Genomic DNA, 17,522 nt, shown 5'->3' with positions numbered 1-17,522 from the left:
TATTCCAAGGATTTCACATGAATTCAAGGTTTGTTGTACATTCAAACTCATATCTTGTACACACACATACACATTTAACTCCCATACGAGCCTGTGATTAAAGCACACACACCATTTGTATCGGAATGAATGCAACTGTGTCCAAGAGTTTTCATTTTTGTGCTGTGAGGGGGCTTTGTTATGGGAATGAATGGGCATAGGGTGAGTCAGTGAGGGACAACTATTCAATGGGGGGGATGCCTTATTCTTTCATCCTCTCTTCCTAGTAGCACTGCCTGCCAGGGCGTTGCTAGGGAAGAAACTGGCACTGCCATAAATGATGACATCACAGTGATAGACGTCCTCCTGCTGTCCAAGAGAATAGTGGAAGATAAAGATATGATCTGAAATGCTGCCACCTCCTCCATCCCCACTGTTCTTCTACTTCTTCCCTCCAGGCGATCTGCTCCTCTTCTCTTCCTACTCATCTTTTTTGTATATTTCCACGCTTCCTCTAAGGCCTCTGTTTCAGATTGTGATGTCTTCTTTGGAAGCGATAAGGCTCTACATAGTGGATTTTTTTTTGTCCTGTTCCCTGGGTATGACCTCATGAAAATGTAGCTCTACAGGGCATTTTGTTTGATTTATTTCTGGTGTTGACCAGTACATAGTGTTTGCTGCTGAGTGCATTTGTGGAGAAACTAGAAACTAGGGCTCTAAGTGGCTGAAAATCACTATAGCCAATCTTATTTTTGCTTGGGGGTGTATAGGTAAGTTATCTTGCTGAGAGTGCGAGTGTGTGTCCTATTTCTACCACGATGGAGCCTAAGACACTATGTTACTAAGTGTACCATACCTTAAGGGCCAACCACATTATCATTTGGACATTAACAGGTCTGTTTTGCTTTTCCTAGCTTGAGTTTGCTGACTGAATTTGATTATTAAACTTTTGTTTCTACTGAAAGTGTGATTCCATTAAAGGACCCTTTTGCTGTTGTTTTCATCAACGTAAGCTTCATCACCATTCTAATGGCATTTAAATGTTTTTTATCTTCTCTTCTTTGAAAATAGAAGATCATTCTGAAGCATGAAGCTTGGTATTCAAATAACTGAAAAACAAAGACTTTCAGGACAAGGCTCCAGTTCATACATGCAGATTTATATAAAATCTAAATCCAATTGCTTCATGGAATTCCCTTAGGTTATGTATGTACTTACAATACATTAAGCAACTTTTAATGTGCAAACCCATCAGGTGCTCATACATTGAATGTATGTAATTATCTGGATGACAAAGCGAGCCCTGCCCAGCCAATCATTGGGAGTTAACCACTTCTAAAGACTGGCCTTCTCTGGAAAGATACACATGAGAAGGTTTAATGCTTTGCATAGTATCAATCCTAGAGTAATTGTAGGTCATTATGGGGCAATTTATTTGAACTATTATTATAACCTGGTTGTGTTAAGCTGTTTAAATGTCGATTTAAAGTATCTCATTGCTGGAAAATTATTAATTCTATCACCACTACATGGGGATGTCATTGGTATTGAAGGTATTTGGTCATAAAACACAGTGTTGGACAAACTTATTTTAACCCGAGGATGGTAAGAAAGAAATGTCATGGATTCAGGAAAAGCTATTTCAATTTATCCTGAGTATGATATGAATATGTGTTCAAAAATGTCATTTGAGTTATATCCATCAGTTCTGCAAACATTTCACTGAAAACCATCAGGGGTCTCAAGGGGTCATACAAGTTGTTTTCTAAGCACCAAAAACGTCCTTGGCAAATGTCATTGCAATCTCTTTCAGACTGTCTGGCAGACAGAGAGATCATACACAAAAGGGCAGGCCATGTAGTGTAGTTTGCAGATATTTAACTGTATGACTTAAAAACTTTGGAGATTGTGTTTGTTGGAAAAAGCAGTTCGGACTAGAACCATGACTGTCAGGAGTTGAGTCGGGGCAAACCATGTGGTGTTTGAGAATGAAACAAAAACACACAAATAAGTCAACAGGCAAAGCACATAAAGATGATGGTAAACCACATCATAAATGAATACCAAGTGAATGCCATGGCATAATGTATGTATTATTTGCACATTATTTGGATTTTCATTCTGTTAGAGAAAAGTAAACATGTAGTCGTTCAAGTGCCAGTGACAAACTGCTCAGTGCTTTCAAACATGTTTTCTCTGAACAAACGAAATGACTTCATGTCTCAGAGGGACACGCTAATAAAAGATGATGAACCTTATTTGTCTTGTGGGGACACCAACAGTGCATAAACGCTTCTCTCTACATCACTTCTTCATCACAGTAAGATAATCCACTTTAACATGGAGTAGCAGTAAAAAATACATAAATAAATAAAAAAAGGCAATGGCTCAGTCAGAAGTCTACGACGGAGGATTAGGGCCACATTAAAAATATATATATTTTTTAATTTCGAAAATAAACTCATAAATTTACGAGTTTAATCTCGTAAATTAAAGAGTTCGAGACCAGCCTGCGTCAAAATGATGAAAGTAGAACTCTTAAAGTCTTAGAGAATAAGAATAAAAGAATAAAGTTGTTATTTTAGTCTATATCAGAAGAGCGGCAGCATCCTGTTCTCAAATGACAAACATGGAGCATCTTGTCCTAAATGTTTCACTAAAACAAGAAGAAGAAAAATAGAATAAAAGAACCACACTGACTTGGAGGAAGTTGTCTAAAGAGGAAAAGACTCTACTTTCATCATTTTCTACTTTCATTATTTTTGCGCAGGCTGGTCTCGAACTCATTAATTTACGAAATTATTCTCGTTCAGAATATATATTTTTTAACATGGCCCTAATACTCCGTCATAGAAGTCTTTGTAGCTGCTTTAAAATTACTCTTCAATACTGTGGCCATGGTTCAAGTGAGAGTGGTACCTTTGTAGGTGTGAGACCACAAAAGATCAGGCACCTTGTTCAATTTCCAAACACAGTTTACACTCTAAATGGGAGGGCATTAGACCGGTGTGTGGACATAGTAGATAAGGAAACAGTAACACATATAACCGTAGGAAGAGTAGAATGCATCCTCAGTTGACAGAGCACTGCACATCATGACTCTGATATATCTTCATGATATTAGGAACATTTATTCATGCTGACTCTATGGGGAACCCCTTTCACTTTGGTACCGTAGTTTTCTAATTCGTCAACTAGCATCACGACTGGGGCATCAGTATCTGATGAAATATCTAATGGTGGACAGTCCATGTATCCAACTGACTTTGGTCAACATGGAGAGGAGTCTGCAGTGTTTAAAGACTGGTAAATGGAAAACAATCAATATCTATTTTTATTTATATACCACCAAATCCTACTCTTTCTTATATAATTTCAAAATACATTAATCCACCATGAGCAAGCAATTGGCAACAGTAGCAAGTCCAAACCTCCTTTTAAGTCAGAGTTCACTCATAAAAGAACCAGGCTCATTGGTGAACATCTGTCGCAACCAGGTGGGCGGAGAAGGTGTTAGAAGGAGAAATGAGGGGAGAAGGAAATGTCAATAGACTTTGATAGGCAACCGGCAAAAAAATCCAATGAGGTTCTGCATTCATTAATGCACTCCTGTTTAACTTGTCTCATTTTAATATCAATAGGAGTGTTCATATTAGGGTTAGGGTTAAATGGAAATAATTACCGCCAGGAAGGCTAAATTTAAGATGACAACAGAGTTTATTGTGACTGTGGATGAAAACTGTTGAGACTATTTTTCAGTGTTATAAATATTGTATATACAATCATTTTCAGTCATTCTCTTGGTCCGGCATCATCCTGTTTTGGTTTATTTCCACTATTACAACCTGCTCTGTGTTAATTATCCATAAATAACATCCTGTCATGAAGTTAATTAAACTGAGGGTTATCACAGTTTGTCGCCTCATGTCTATGAAATGACATTGTCAAACAGTCTGGGTTTTACTCCTACTGCTCAGATGTCACTGTAGAGTGTCATTGTGGTTTCACAGTCCTGGGTTATGCCAATATTCATAATTACAGACCTAAACTTAATAATCCTTGTGGAAAGGCATCATGGTAGAACGTTTAGGAGCTACTATCAGTAAGAAGGACACTATCAAACCCAATAAAGCAATACAGCTTTATACATGAACAAGAAACTGTTTTCATCCTAGTCTTGGATTTAATGACTTGGTTTGATTGTTAGGCTTTTTCTCCTGAATGAAGCCATCCAATTAGAACCCTCTTTACGTTGAAATAGTTCAAAAGAAAATGAGAGATTCAATTACTTTTGTGGCATGGGCTTTAAAAAGCGTGTTGCGGTTATGATTTAAACCCAACAGTGACAACTTGCTTTTGTGCAGCCTATTCAGAGCTCATGTACTTGAAAATGGTTGGTACATCAGAAATCAGACCGAGACATCACATAAGTGTTCACAGGAGGATTTCACTTGATGTGGAAATTAGATGGATTAGATAACATGTCAAATGTTGGCTTTGTTAAGACTGGAATGCATAATCAGCTCATTTTAGAAAGAATAACAGTGTCATATAAATGATTTATATACAACTCATCTCTTCATCTGTAAGACCCACTGATGTTCGTCATATTTTAGTCTAAGTTTGAAAAACAGTTAAAAAGGTTATGGGTTTCAAAGAGGAGATAAATAATGCAGCGGCTTGTGGAAATGTTTATAGTACAATAAAGCGACAGACTTAATCTTTAGACAAACTGAAGTACAATTATATTAGAATGAACATTTCACACAGTTTTCTGTCATGCCAGAATGTTTCACCCTCTTTCAGTCGTTTACTCATGAGGTTTAAGATGGGTTTTGATTTCACTCAGAGAGAGCTTACACACTAGCTTAGCCTCATCTTTGGTTAAAATCCATGTTGCCTGGCCATGGTCGAGAACCCATGAGTGAGTGAGCGAGCGAGTGAGCGAGTGAGCGAGTAAGACCGAGATTCAGAGGAAGACTGAAGAGGGGCTCTTGTGACAGATGGTCCCACTCCGTAACCGTCTCTGTGGGCAGGAATGCAAACAACGGCTTCCAAATACAGTTTGGCATCTCTTCGCTAATGGATCTAGTGAGTCGAGGCCACAGTTTCAAATGACCTCTCTTGTTTACAATAAGGACAGACGTTTTGCATCCCTGCCTTATCTTTCCTTTCCCAACCTTCTTTGTTTTCCTTTTGGTCATTCTTGCTCACCAGTGCACTCTGCTTCACCTCCTTCACCTCACTTCCATTTTTTCCCCTGACTCCTCTCCCCACCCTGCAGCTCCCTCCTCCCTCTGTCTGAAAAGGGTGAGAAGACGGAGATAGCAGCACAGCGTTTCCTTGGCTGACTCCTGTTTAGCCTCTAATAAGATTTACTCAGGGGCTCCTTGTCTTCCTTCCTGGAGTCCTCTTTCCCGCCAACGGTTCAGGTGGTGGGTAGTAAATTATACACACTTCCCTTTGAGCTAGTCAGCATCAATACACCCTACCTCCCAATTCCCCATATGCTTCCCCCAACAGCACTTGCCTTCACCAAAGAGCAGCACTACTTTTAAAAAAGCATCTTCAAACACAAACCTGTGTCTACAAAACTAGCACAAACACAACACAGTATCAAACCGCACACATTTTTATAAGCTGGTTCACAAGAAAACAAATTCTCTCCTACTATTCATACACCCACTCTTCCTCAAAAACTCTCCTCATCTCTGTCATCTCAGCAGCTCAATAAAGTATAACTGTGTACAGAGAGGAATGATGCTACCAAGCTGGGGCTGGGGTGTATTACAACAGACTCAGGCCGGGGGCCTCATCAGCATCAATCTGAATGGACAGGACTTCTCCTCCAGGCAACCTCTCTTTCTCTTTTTCTCGCTCACTCAGTCTCTCTCACTCTTACAGGTAGAGTAGTATTGATGGCCAATCCCCTAGTGGTGGTTGGGGGCTGTTCTGGGGTCGTTGCAAAGCACTAACATCTGTCACGGTGTTCTCTACAGCTCGTTATAAATCTGTCACACCAGAGAGGGCGGGAACATGAATAAGACATGTGGGCTGAGAGACTTGTGATGGGGAAAACATGTGTTGTGTGTGTGTTCATGTGTATGTATGTACAGGCTGCCTGTTGAGTTATGTGCGGCATGCATGTGTGCAGGTGTTTTGATAATCGTAAATTTTTTGGTCCCTCAGCCATTCGTCACATGTCAGATGCTGCTGTCATAGAAAAAATAAATCTATAAAGGTGCTACATTTCTTTCAAACAACAATTATGGGAGCAGGGCGGGATAAATATGGCCGCCTGATGTCAGTGACTGAGCTAAGTGGTTCAAAAAGTAGCAGCTAAATGTCAAATTTAGGACCCCTGTGTGCTCATCGGAAATGGAATAGGAAGTCCAACATCAATCAAGATTTCTACGAGTCCGCTTTTTCAAATATTTTTCTTACATTTATCCTTCAGAGACAGACAGCCATCATACCACCCAGAAGCCATTAGTCAGCCTTATACACAATGACCCCGCTACAACACCCTCAATCAAACATGCCACTGTGAAAAAGCGATGAAAATACTTTGAAAATCAACTCTCAGCTGTCTGCCAGTGTGGCAGCACAGGAAGTGTGATGAATGCATAAAAGCACAAAGACCCCGATGTGACTGCCACTCTCTCTAATTAGCGCAATACAGTCATTCTGTTTACATCGCAGACCAAACATTTGCTTTCCCCATTTTCTGGAGAAAAAAAAAGAGAGAAAAATCCGTTGAAGATTGCAGTTAGTAAGAAACCCAATTTCTCCCCTTCTTTGTATGTATTTCTTTATTTGCAGAACCGTGAAAAACTTGTTTCTGCGCTTTGCAACAACGCCGTCTCTGTTTACTCAAATTAAAAGATGACTATAATCCCAGCTCATGGTGACATTTAGCACATCGCCGATGATGCTTTTGAATACAGATCAGACGTGGCCTTTAAGTGAATTGACGTTTTTCTTGAAGTTAATCAGCAGACCAAGGCTGATGGCTTAAAAAAAGCAAAAATCACTTTCAAAGTCCTCCCTTTTCCATTTTTTTTCTATAATTGGATACTTAGAAATGTCTCAGTGCTCCTTTAAAAGAGAAGTCTAAGAGCTGCCAAATGAGACGTCTATTACAGATGTCGAGATTATGTGACACAGAGGTTTCCCACTGCAGGAGGAGGAGGAATAGTGGCTGGCTCTTCCTGTACAGCACAGAGGACCAAACTTGCAGGCCTGCTAAGCAGATCCGACATTTAACAGCCTTAACCTCTCTCCATCTCTCCATCTCTCCATCTCTCCCCTCTCTAAACACATATATATTCTGCTCTCTGCTTCTGCTCCCTCGATGGCAGACATTGCTGACTCTGGCTATTCTAAAGAAAAGATGGAGGAATACATATTCTTTTTCACAGTGGCTACAGCTCCCATAGCTCCTCGAGTACGTATGTCATCCACACTGCATGGTGTGAGAGGCACAGGTATGAAGGGACAAGTAGAGGTTTTTTATAATCCACAGAACTGCACTGTCAGTTATACAACAGGTGTAGGAGGACAAAAAGCAGACAGTAAAAGTGGCAGTACACCTTGGGGATCTCTTGTAAGGGGTTTAATGAGTTGTAGGAAAACAGACAGCCAAATAATTAGTCACATAACACTTTGCACAAATAAAGTATTTACAGTATAAGCCCTGAGATAAACTGTTAATCACATATTCCGTATTGCACTGTTAGACAATACATGACAAAACTGTCACCAAACTCCAAAATGAAACATGGACACCTTTAAGGGCTACACTCCTTATCTGAAACCATGCAGGGAGACACAAGTTCAACACACAACTTGTCCACTTATCAGGAGTAAAGATGGACAGCCATCTTGTATCCATGCATTAGCATTCCCTCATTCTGTCTCAAATGGTATCTGCTCTATTTCCTAAATTAGAAATAAGAGTGGCAGTGCACTGCAAGAAAATGCATAAGGAGAAAGGAATAGTGCATGTATAGCATTGAATGGTGTGCAGTTCATCAATTCCCATCAGTTATTGGTTATTCACTGTTTCCAGATCACTGCATCACCATAACTGTTCCAGGTCATGGACGCTACATTGATGCATTGACATGTTTTGCTACTTGTATCTGCTGGCACATGCTGCAACTGACTTCCCCAAAGATTTTAAAATGACTGAATGATAAGTATGTTGACATTCGGATTAATTAGTTTTTAGTCAAACAACAAAAATCTACTCAGATGGGGGCAAGTCTGTGTTCTGACACCTAAGTGGTACATGTACAGATTGATATTTAAGCCCAAAACCATAATCTTTTATAAAAAATAGCCAAGTGCTTTTGTTGCTATTGAACCAAACCAAGCAGGACCGTTTCTTCTTTTCAATAGTCACAGTTTGGTTTAGGCAGCAAAACACATAGGTTAGTTTTAGGACAGATCATAAATTGGCCAAATGGTTAATGAAGTGTTTTAGTTTACAGGGACATGGATATTTTTTCAAGCCCCTATGTGACATCCTCATCATTTTTATGTACATTAAAAGTCAATTAAGGCGGGGCGCTGGTGGCACAGTGGTTAGTGCACGTGCCCCATGTTTGGAGGCTGTGGTCCTCCAGGTGGGCGGCCCGATGTTCGGATCCCACCTGTGGCACCTTACAAAATCAGCATTGTGATTCCACCATTAAAAAAACGTTTGGTGAAGAAATTTTCTCCATATCGCTCATTTCCATGACTGAGGTTAACGTGTGAAATATATTCTATGAAGCAGATTTTATTTATCAAGCTAGCTATAGGGTACTGTAAGGTACTCAGGGCAGACCTACCCTCTTTAACCATGAAATGGACCCCCCGTGTGCAAACACAGGCATCCCACTAAAGGTTAACCCTGCATGAATGCAGAGTAATGGGCACCACATTGTGAAGGGATTAAATGGTGAAAGGTAAACCTCTGCCGCAACATCACTTAGCTGATTAAGGTACCAGCAGGCCTTTACACAGCCCATTGAGGAGCTTATGAATGATTAAAATAACCGCTGGGTAATTAACGGGGGCTGGTAAAATGGCCTGATCCGTCCCCCCCACCCCACCCCCTGCATGTCAGGCTGGTAAAAGACATAAAAAAACAAACAAATCCATTACTTAGATTTATGTGGCATTATTAAACTCACTGGAACAATAATAGTGAAAGGGCAGCATTCCATCACACACAGCGAGTAATGAGTTGTCATAAGCAGAGAATCAGATGGAGAATATCACATTACCCACAGCCACACCTTCAAAGGAACCATTATTTTAACTTTTGTCAGTAGAGAATGAGAAAAAGAAAAAAAAAAAGAAAAAAAAAAGGGGGGGGGGGGGGGGGAATTGCACTCTGCAAGTTCTTCAAAGTCTATTGGCTTACAGGGACAGAAGGAGCAGAGAATTAAATCCTCCTTGACATTACCTTGGCAGGGGTTGGATGAAAATGGAGGGTCAGTGGTGGTGTGCTGTCTGAAGAGGCCTCAGTGAAGAACACTCACCAAATTACTGCACATTAGAGGAGCAAGAAACTACTTCCACTAACTGTGTCCAGGTGGCTGTGTTTTTTTAACCTGCTTTCCTCTGAACGCATGTTTTAAAATGAAGTGGGGACCAGCAAAGGTTTATATAGAATACATGTTGTTTATACTTCGATTAGTTTCTACTTTAGCGTTCCTCTCTCTTGGTTTTTTCAGAATTAATTTGTCCTATTTATAGCCACGCTTACTAATGTTGGCCAGTGAACCACTTCCACTTCCAGACTGCAAAGTCTGAAACTAGCCTACAGGAGGGTTTACTATGAAATGATCAGAGTTCTTGGAGTATGAATTCTTATGTCTTTGGTGAGCCACTTGCATCCATCTAGTATCCTCTCATTTGGTTTAGTTGATTGATCATTTCTAAAAAAACAGTTTGGTTTATGACCAAATAACCTGCAAAATTATTGACATTGACATCAACATCATTTATATTTATTGCTAAATAGTGAACGCAGTTTTAAAAACACTAAACATCCACAGGCTTTCTCTCGCTTTGATGCTGTCAGCACATCCCCATTAATAATCCCAGACAAAGTCAAAGGACGTGCCTTATAGCAATTCAGAAATAGAAGTTAAACGCAAACTACAGAAATATGAATTTAACACACTAAAATGTTAGAAATTAGAATGATAAAATAAATAGTAACCTACAACCTTCAGAAAAGGTTTGCACTTTAATACATAGCAAATTCTGCCAAAATGTAAAATGCACTTATATTATATAGCCAAACGATATCTCCCTGTCACAGTATGACTCTACGCTTAAGATGATGACCATGGTATCCAGATGTGTTCAACATCAGAATGTTTGTTTTTTGCAAACATGGTCATATTGGCATTTTGTGTAAAGCACTGCTATACCTGCACAGCTACACACTCTTGTCCAAACTTGCTGTATTTTGACCATAATCCTGCACCATGGGGCGCCGATGGCCTAGTGGTTAGTTTGTGTGTCCCATGTACAGGGGCTGTAGTCCTCAAAGCGGGATGCAAGGGTTCAAATCCGAGATGTGGTTCCTTTACCACATGTCATTCCCGACTCTCTCTCTCTCCCAGATTTCTAACCCTATCCAATGTCCTATCTCTCAAATAAAGGCATTTAATCCTGCACCCTTTGGCTCTCTGTCAGTTATTGAAATGGGGAATTTTTAAGGATTTTTACCCTTAAATATTTTTGCACAAACGCTGCACTGGTCAACTCCATCCTACATTGCAATCCTTTAAAATAGATTTCAGATGTCCTGAGGGCAAGTGCAGCAACAACCAAATAATCCTGAAAAATGCATTTAGACTTACATAAACAATTGTCAAGTTGGCAAGCATTTCTGACACTTTCTGACACCTTCAATGAATACGATGCAAGAAAAATAGAAGCTTGTTACCCTACGTATAGTTATCTGCACTTAAGGTCCAATTAAGAAGTTATGTATAGGCTATATTTTTACAGATGCCACAGTCTGATTCACTCAAACGTCAGGTATACTCACTTTGTACCATGCTGGATGTAAAAATGCAATGGTGATCTTTCTATCATCATTCGTAACTTTTCATGTTCTCATATCCTTATGTGACCCAGACATGCTGTCCTGAGTGATGACTGACTGATTCTAAATTATTCATCTCAATCGCAAAACATACAGTTATATTGTACAAAGACACATAAAAGAAGTAATCCCAACTTTCCCTTGCAGAAAGCTGGTGTTAGTGTGTCCATTTTCTTTTCTTGGTGTAGTACAAGAACTGAGGGGGGAAAAAAACAACACATGTTGGATGTCGCACGGACATGTTTGGGTTGTTTTTTTGTTTTTTATCTTTGAGAGCATCATAAGCTGATATTCTCTAAAGCGTCATGACAGACGTCAGTGACAAAGTTTTCTCCCCGGGTGTTGAAATCGTCCTCTTCATTGTCTCCATTTGCAGCGGCCTATAAATAGAACGGCATCTGGCAGTTGCGTGGTCAAGTGGCATATATATCCAGCAAGCCTTGAGCTGTCATCTTTAAGCCATCGGAGAGAGGCAGGCCTGTATAGCTGAGTGTTTCTGTGTGTATGCCGTCTATGTGACATCCTCGTTATTAAATGCTCCACCCGTGCAAGGACAGAGAGCCAAATAAGGATAAACATGACTCTGCAACTACGCCTTCCACTGGCCTGGCACATTTCCCTCATCACCTTCCTCCTATCTTTATTCTCCCCTACTGCTCCTCTTTTGTCCGCTCATGTTTATTCAAGTCGTGATCATAAGTCTTTCCTATTTTTTGCTCCATTTACATTACAATTACAGTTTCTCCTTATTCTCATTGCTCTTCTCACCTCTAATCTCCCTCTCTTCCTCTTCTCCAACTCTATCGTCTCCTCTTCATTCCTCTCACCTCCCCACCTCTTTGCCACGTGATGGCGAGGTCCTGACTGCCACTCGCAGCGGGACAGCAGCGAACAAAAGAGCAATGCAAAAGGTCAACTTCTCCAGGGTGTCACTTAACACACCTCCACCCCAACTCATGAGTGATGCTAGAATCTGGGGACACCCATTGATCCCTTGTTATCAGCTACACATTATTCCTCCAGGAACTGAATCGCCTTTTAATCACCTCCCTCTGCAAATCTGTCATTATCACGAGAGTAACCGTAAACTGTAATTAAGCATGTTAAATGATGCACAATCAAGGCAAACGAAAGGCAGTTCCATCAGCAGGAAATAAGCACGGAGTCATTTTTAAATGCAATAACAAGACGTGCAGCAGCAAAATACCTTCACAGCATAGATGTGTGTGTGTGTGTGTGTGTGTGTGTGTGGGGGGGGGGGGGGGGTCACAGAATTTTTAACAATTTCTGAATGTCCTGAAGCTTTTACACAGGCATGGTTTTGTATTGTAATATTTTCTGGGAGATTCAAAGAAAGAAAACATCAAAAGAGAACAACTGAGTTTTTAAGTGATCCAAATTGGATACGTTTCAAACACTATCTTTAACTACACGTCTGAACTGTATTGGCTGCCAAGTCTGTTTAATTACTTCACTTTTTCATCTCAAGCAACAGCTACTGATAAATTAGCCAAGTGACACGTGTGTGTAATACATTTTTTATCTCATCTCAGCAGCAGCAGCAGCAACTGGACTATGTCTTCTGTATATTCTGGCTTAAGAACCAGAATGCCTGTCTTCTACATGTCAGCCTCATAAGGATCCTCCCCCCCCGCCACCCCCCACCCAACCCTCAGGATCGTGGCTAAATGACATGGGATAATTATTATAGCAATGGGCAGGACATATGATCATCTTTCTGTGCCTGTCAGGGGCACTATGAATAGCAATGAGTCATCAAGGCCTCTGTACCACCGCGGACAAAAGTACAGGCTGGTAACAAAAAGTGCAGGGGACATAAACAGCCTTTGAAGGTCCCAAGGAACCTATTAAAGTCTGGATTCATTTTACTGGAGGAATTTTTAATCACTCCTGCGGTCTAGTGTCTTTTGGAGCACCTTTTTCAGGGACTGGGAGAGATAACCTTCACAAAAATTATTTCATCGCTAATTTCCTGTCTGTTTTTTGTGGAGGTGTTTACATTCTGGGCAGAAACGGAGACACCAAAATAAGGCAGTGAAACATTTCAAGGAAGAGGATGAATAAATGTCGAATGAGTCAAGAGACAAAAATGTTTGCGCTTTAGTGGGGTATTGGTGCTGGAATAACATTTGATCATCTCTCAAATGCTTTTTATTGCACAAACATTATCCTTATCTCCTAGGCTCTAACTCAATGCTTCCACCTAGCTTTTCATCCACAGAAGACACCTTGCTTCGGTAAACTGGCACACAACAGTTTGCAGATAAAGGCACACACACACACACACACACACGAGCACGCAGAGCTCTTTCACATGCATCATCATCAATGACTGCTTCTCGAGCAACCAAACCCGACTCATCAACAAACAATATACACACAAATTTTTTTTTAAAAATGTGCGAGATCAGAGCAGTCAAGAATACAGGCCTTCCTGATTTGCCCCGAAATCCCTAAGTAATCAAATAAAATAACAGGAGAAATTTATTGCAGAAAAAGGATTGGGGAAGCGGGCTGCTCTTACCTTCCTGCACAGCCTGGAAGGGGTTGTTAGGCTCGATAAGTTTCACAGAGTGTGTGATTTTCTCGCTCTGCAGAATGTCATCATTCAGACTCAGGTCTGAGATGGCGAGTTGGAAAATCTCATCATCTCGCACAGCGTTTTCCTCAAAGATGGCACCTGTTGAATGACATTAGTTACATGGAGGAGTTATTTGGAGAGAAAGAAAAAACAGAAGTGTCGAGTTTGAGGTGGAAGAAGCCGTGAATGACTTTGACAACAGCTATGAAAAACAGAGCCAAAACGTCAAAAGGAGTTTTCGGGAAAACCTGTCAAAGGAAGGAAGGGCCTTATTAATCAATAGCTTGTGGAATTTGGGGTTTTGAATGGGTGATTTATTTGTGGAACAATTTCTTTGTGCAACAAATGCTTAGCAAAGTGCAGCGTGGCAGGATTTCAGCACCATGGAGAGGGACACATCCACATCACGTAAACAGTATTATTCGATGCATAAAGTCCCCAAACTTGGAAAGAAATGATTGTCACATCAACCAAATTAATAGAGGCTTCCTAATTAGCATTATAGGCCCAGTGGTGGACGCATAATGAAGCCTGACTGTCTCACCCCCCTCCCTCCCTCCCTCTTTCGTCCTTGTTTATCAAAATGACATCAGTTGCTTTGGGTTGAAGCACATATATCACAGAATAAGGTTTCAGGAAATGAAAAGTAAAATTGGGGCACCCTAACATAAAGCTGAGCGTTGGCCAACATTATCTGGACGCAGTCCCACCTCTGTATTAAGGCAGTGACTGAGCACCTGCTGCTTGCCAGACTGTTGCAGTAAACTGAGAGCAGCACCAGCACCAGTAGCAGTGGAGGAGCAGAGAGCGAATTCGCTTACAGTGACATTGACATTTTTATCTGAGATTACAACGCCAGTCATTTTAAAAGTAGCTGCGTGCGTAAAAATGGGAAATAAACCAATTATTCAGAGTTTGTGCGCGTGTGAGGAGAGAGGGAGGAAATCATTTCAAACCGTAAAATGAAATATAATGCGATGTTAACGGGTACACATCAGAGCAGTATCATTGGAACCTGATTTTGTGATTAAAGCTGTGAAGTGGGGGGGGGGAGAAAGAGGTCTGAGCTCGGGTTTGAAGTTCGAGAACAAAGAGGCTCTATGCGTTTTGCATCCCTAAAACGAAACTCTTCTGACATTCCCTCTGTCGACGTCTTTGACATTGCAGTCACGTTCCGGTGAAAGTTGAAGCTTGTCGGGTACGCACAAGAGGTAGCTTGGTTTAAAAAGAAGCCTCGGTCATTTGCTCATTGGATGTTAATTTCGTCAAAGCTTCAACAATAAGGGCCATTCTATTAAGTCTGATGCGTGCTTTGAATACAATATTGCTATTAATAAACCCAGGCAATGGAGAGGCTTGGATCTAACATGAATGCAGTGATTTGCCGTCAAAAAGTAAAAGCAATATCTGCAAAAAAAAAAAAAAAAGGCAATAAAATTGAAAAATGGAGATAAATATTATCTGAACAGCTCGTGCGACAAAGGCCAGAGGCATGTGCATTTACAAAACGGCAACTTTTTAACTCACCAGAGAGTCAAAGTGTTGCTTAAACGCAGGGTACAAGCTGAATAGAGTATTTCTCCCGCCCTCTCAACAAAAATCCTCTGATCAGCGCAGTATGCGTTTTCTGAGCTTTATACTAGCACGCGCTGCATTTATGAGAACTGTGTAACACCAAACAGCATGTTGGTTCATCGGGCGCTTACCAATATGTATGATGGAGTCCGCTTTGGCCGAATTGCATTGCAATATCCACAGGGAAAGACAGATCAGCAGCAACTCCATCTCGGGATTTCAGCGAAGCGGCTCATCCAAGCTCTGCTCTGCTCGGCTGTCCTATAGCTGTCCAAATGGAGCACCCAAAGAAAAAAAGAAAAGATGATCAAAACCCAGTGCAAAACAGAACCGGTGTCCTCCTCCTCCTGTGAGCCAGACCCGCAAGAAAGCCTGCAGAAATATTTTTTTTAAACCAACAAAAACAAGAAAACCGCAGAAAGGTGGGCTCAAAAAGACGAGGGAGCACCGATGGGGACCAGAGGTAAGACTGAAAAAGAGACAGGTAGCCCGGTGAGAGAGCACGGTGTTACCTCTCTCGCTCTCGCCTCTCTCCCTGCGCTCCGGCGTCTAAAGCATGGCAAGCTGCAAAAAAAAATGCGGAGGAGGGACACCCCTCTAACTACACACACGGAGAGACGCGCACATACACACTCCGAAAATATAAAACAAAACCACACACACACACACACACACACACACTCACAGTCAGAGAAAAGCACACACACTCTCTCCTCAGTCCTGTCTCGATCACGTGACTGCAGAGACTTCACGACTCGGCTGCTGTCCCGACAAGCCGGGTAGAAATGATTTGGACTAGCCGGAGAAAGACGCGCGGAGAGTCGAAATGGAAACACATGATTGGAGGTTGCAGGAAGAGGCAACACAAAAAGTCAATCAACCTTTGCGGGTAAAGACAAGAAACTGCGCGACAAGAGCTCTACAAACAGATCGGCGCGAGGAATGAGAAGTGGACGCATGTGTATGAACATTTTACTTTTGGGGAAGTTGTCGTGTTTCAGGGATGATGTGAGGGAGCGCAAGAGGCTGAGGCGCATTTTCAGCGCAGTTAAGTGGCGACGGAGCTCAGCTGATGTGGCAGAGAAAAAGGGGATTTACACGCTGTTTTTTTTTTTTCTTTCTCGGCAAGGTGCAGACGGATGAGGGACAGACGTGACAGGAGCCACAACGCCTGACTGAACCGAGGAGCAGCAGGAAGGAGTAACCGGAGCACCATTTTGCAGAGGAATGAAACAAAAAATATCGCAGTGATTTGTGAAAAGCTGCATTACTTTTTCGATTACTCAATTGCCTCTCCTCAAAATTGACACCCTTGCTTGTAGTTTTGATTAATATATCACATGGTTATGGCATCGGTGTACAGTTTTAGGTTGAGTAAATCAAACCTGTAATATTATAGGGTGTCGGTTCTACGGTTTTCATTGTGTTTGAGAATAGCCAGACATCTGCCAATATGGGAGAAGAAGAGATGGAGTTTCTAGTCAGTCATAATCTTACAATTAAAGGATATTTCTCGTGACTGAAATAAATACGGAAATATCTCTTAATTGTTTGGTTAAGTCTGTCGGAGGCGCAGAGCACAAACTTTCAGCACCACCGGCTATGGACAGCTCCTCCGCTGAACAAGAAAGTTACAAAGAAGCACCCGCAGAGCTTACAACTGTTACAGCTCCCTTATTGTCTCCTGTCTGTATCGTTTTCTTTTGTCTGAAAACACTCTCATGTCAAAGTTTAACATGTTGTGTGTAACATCGTAGTCTTCTGTTTTGTTGTTGCAGCCGAGGAATAAAGATCCATGCCTCCAAAGTTGTTGTAAAATCACACACTACCCCTACTGGCCACCAGTGGATACTGCAGCTGTGCTTGCGCAAAACGGTTTCATCTTTTCATCACGATTTACGTTATTTATGAGTCATTTGCATTCAAAAAGATAAAGGGAACGCTGAAATGAGCCACGCTGCTGCATCCATAATAGTCTGACGTCAACAAAATAAAATCTTATTCATTCATATCTGAATATTTGTTAAATGAACATATACATAACACATCCTGAGTTTAAATGGAACAAAAGCTTGGGCAACAAAAAAAGGAAATGCAGTAATTGAGATCAACTCCAATTCTCAAAGCACAGAAGATCAATCTGAACTCATTCTAAAGAAATCAAAAGAGAAATCTTAACCTTGAGATTAAAGATGTAAGCTGATCATCCCAAATACCATTAACAATACATCACATGAGAGAAATACATCT

At 41.1% G+C, this 17,522-nt stretch overlaps 1 protein-coding gene across 3 annotated transcripts in view; it reads right to left on the bottom strand.

Moving 5' to 3' along the window:
- The window catches only part of grid1a (glutamate receptor, ionotropic, delta 1a), a 236,088-nt gene extending 218,846 nt beyond the window's left edge, over positions 1 to 17,242 (bottom strand). Inside the window, exons 1-3 of one of the 3 annotated variants that reach the window (XM_065959700.1) lie at positions 15,785 to 17,242; positions 15,404 to 15,539; positions 13,641 to 13,796 (exon numbers count right to left, since the gene is read on the bottom strand). In XM_065959700.1, coding sequence (XP_065815772.1) covers positions 13,641 to 13,796; positions 15,404 to 15,482 — 235 coding nt within the window. In that variant the 5' untranslated portion in view covers positions 15,483 to 15,539; positions 15,785 to 17,242. Of the gene's footprint in view, positions 1 to 13,640; positions 13,797 to 15,403 lie in introns of all 3 variants that reach the window. The other 2 variants (XM_065959699.1, XM_020643055.3) reach the window with 2 other exon arrangements.
- Positions 17,243 to 17,522: the final 280 nt, after the last annotated feature.

This window comes from Labrus bergylta, chromosome 10 (genome assembly GCF_963930695.1).
Source record: "Labrus bergylta chromosome 10, fLabBer1.1, whole genome shotgun sequence".
Classification (NCBI taxonomy): Eukaryota; Metazoa; Chordata; class Actinopteri; order Labriformes; family Labridae; genus Labrus; species Labrus bergylta.
Note: the sequence above shows the minus strand (reverse complement) of the source record. Positions and strands in the feature narration are given on the sequence as shown.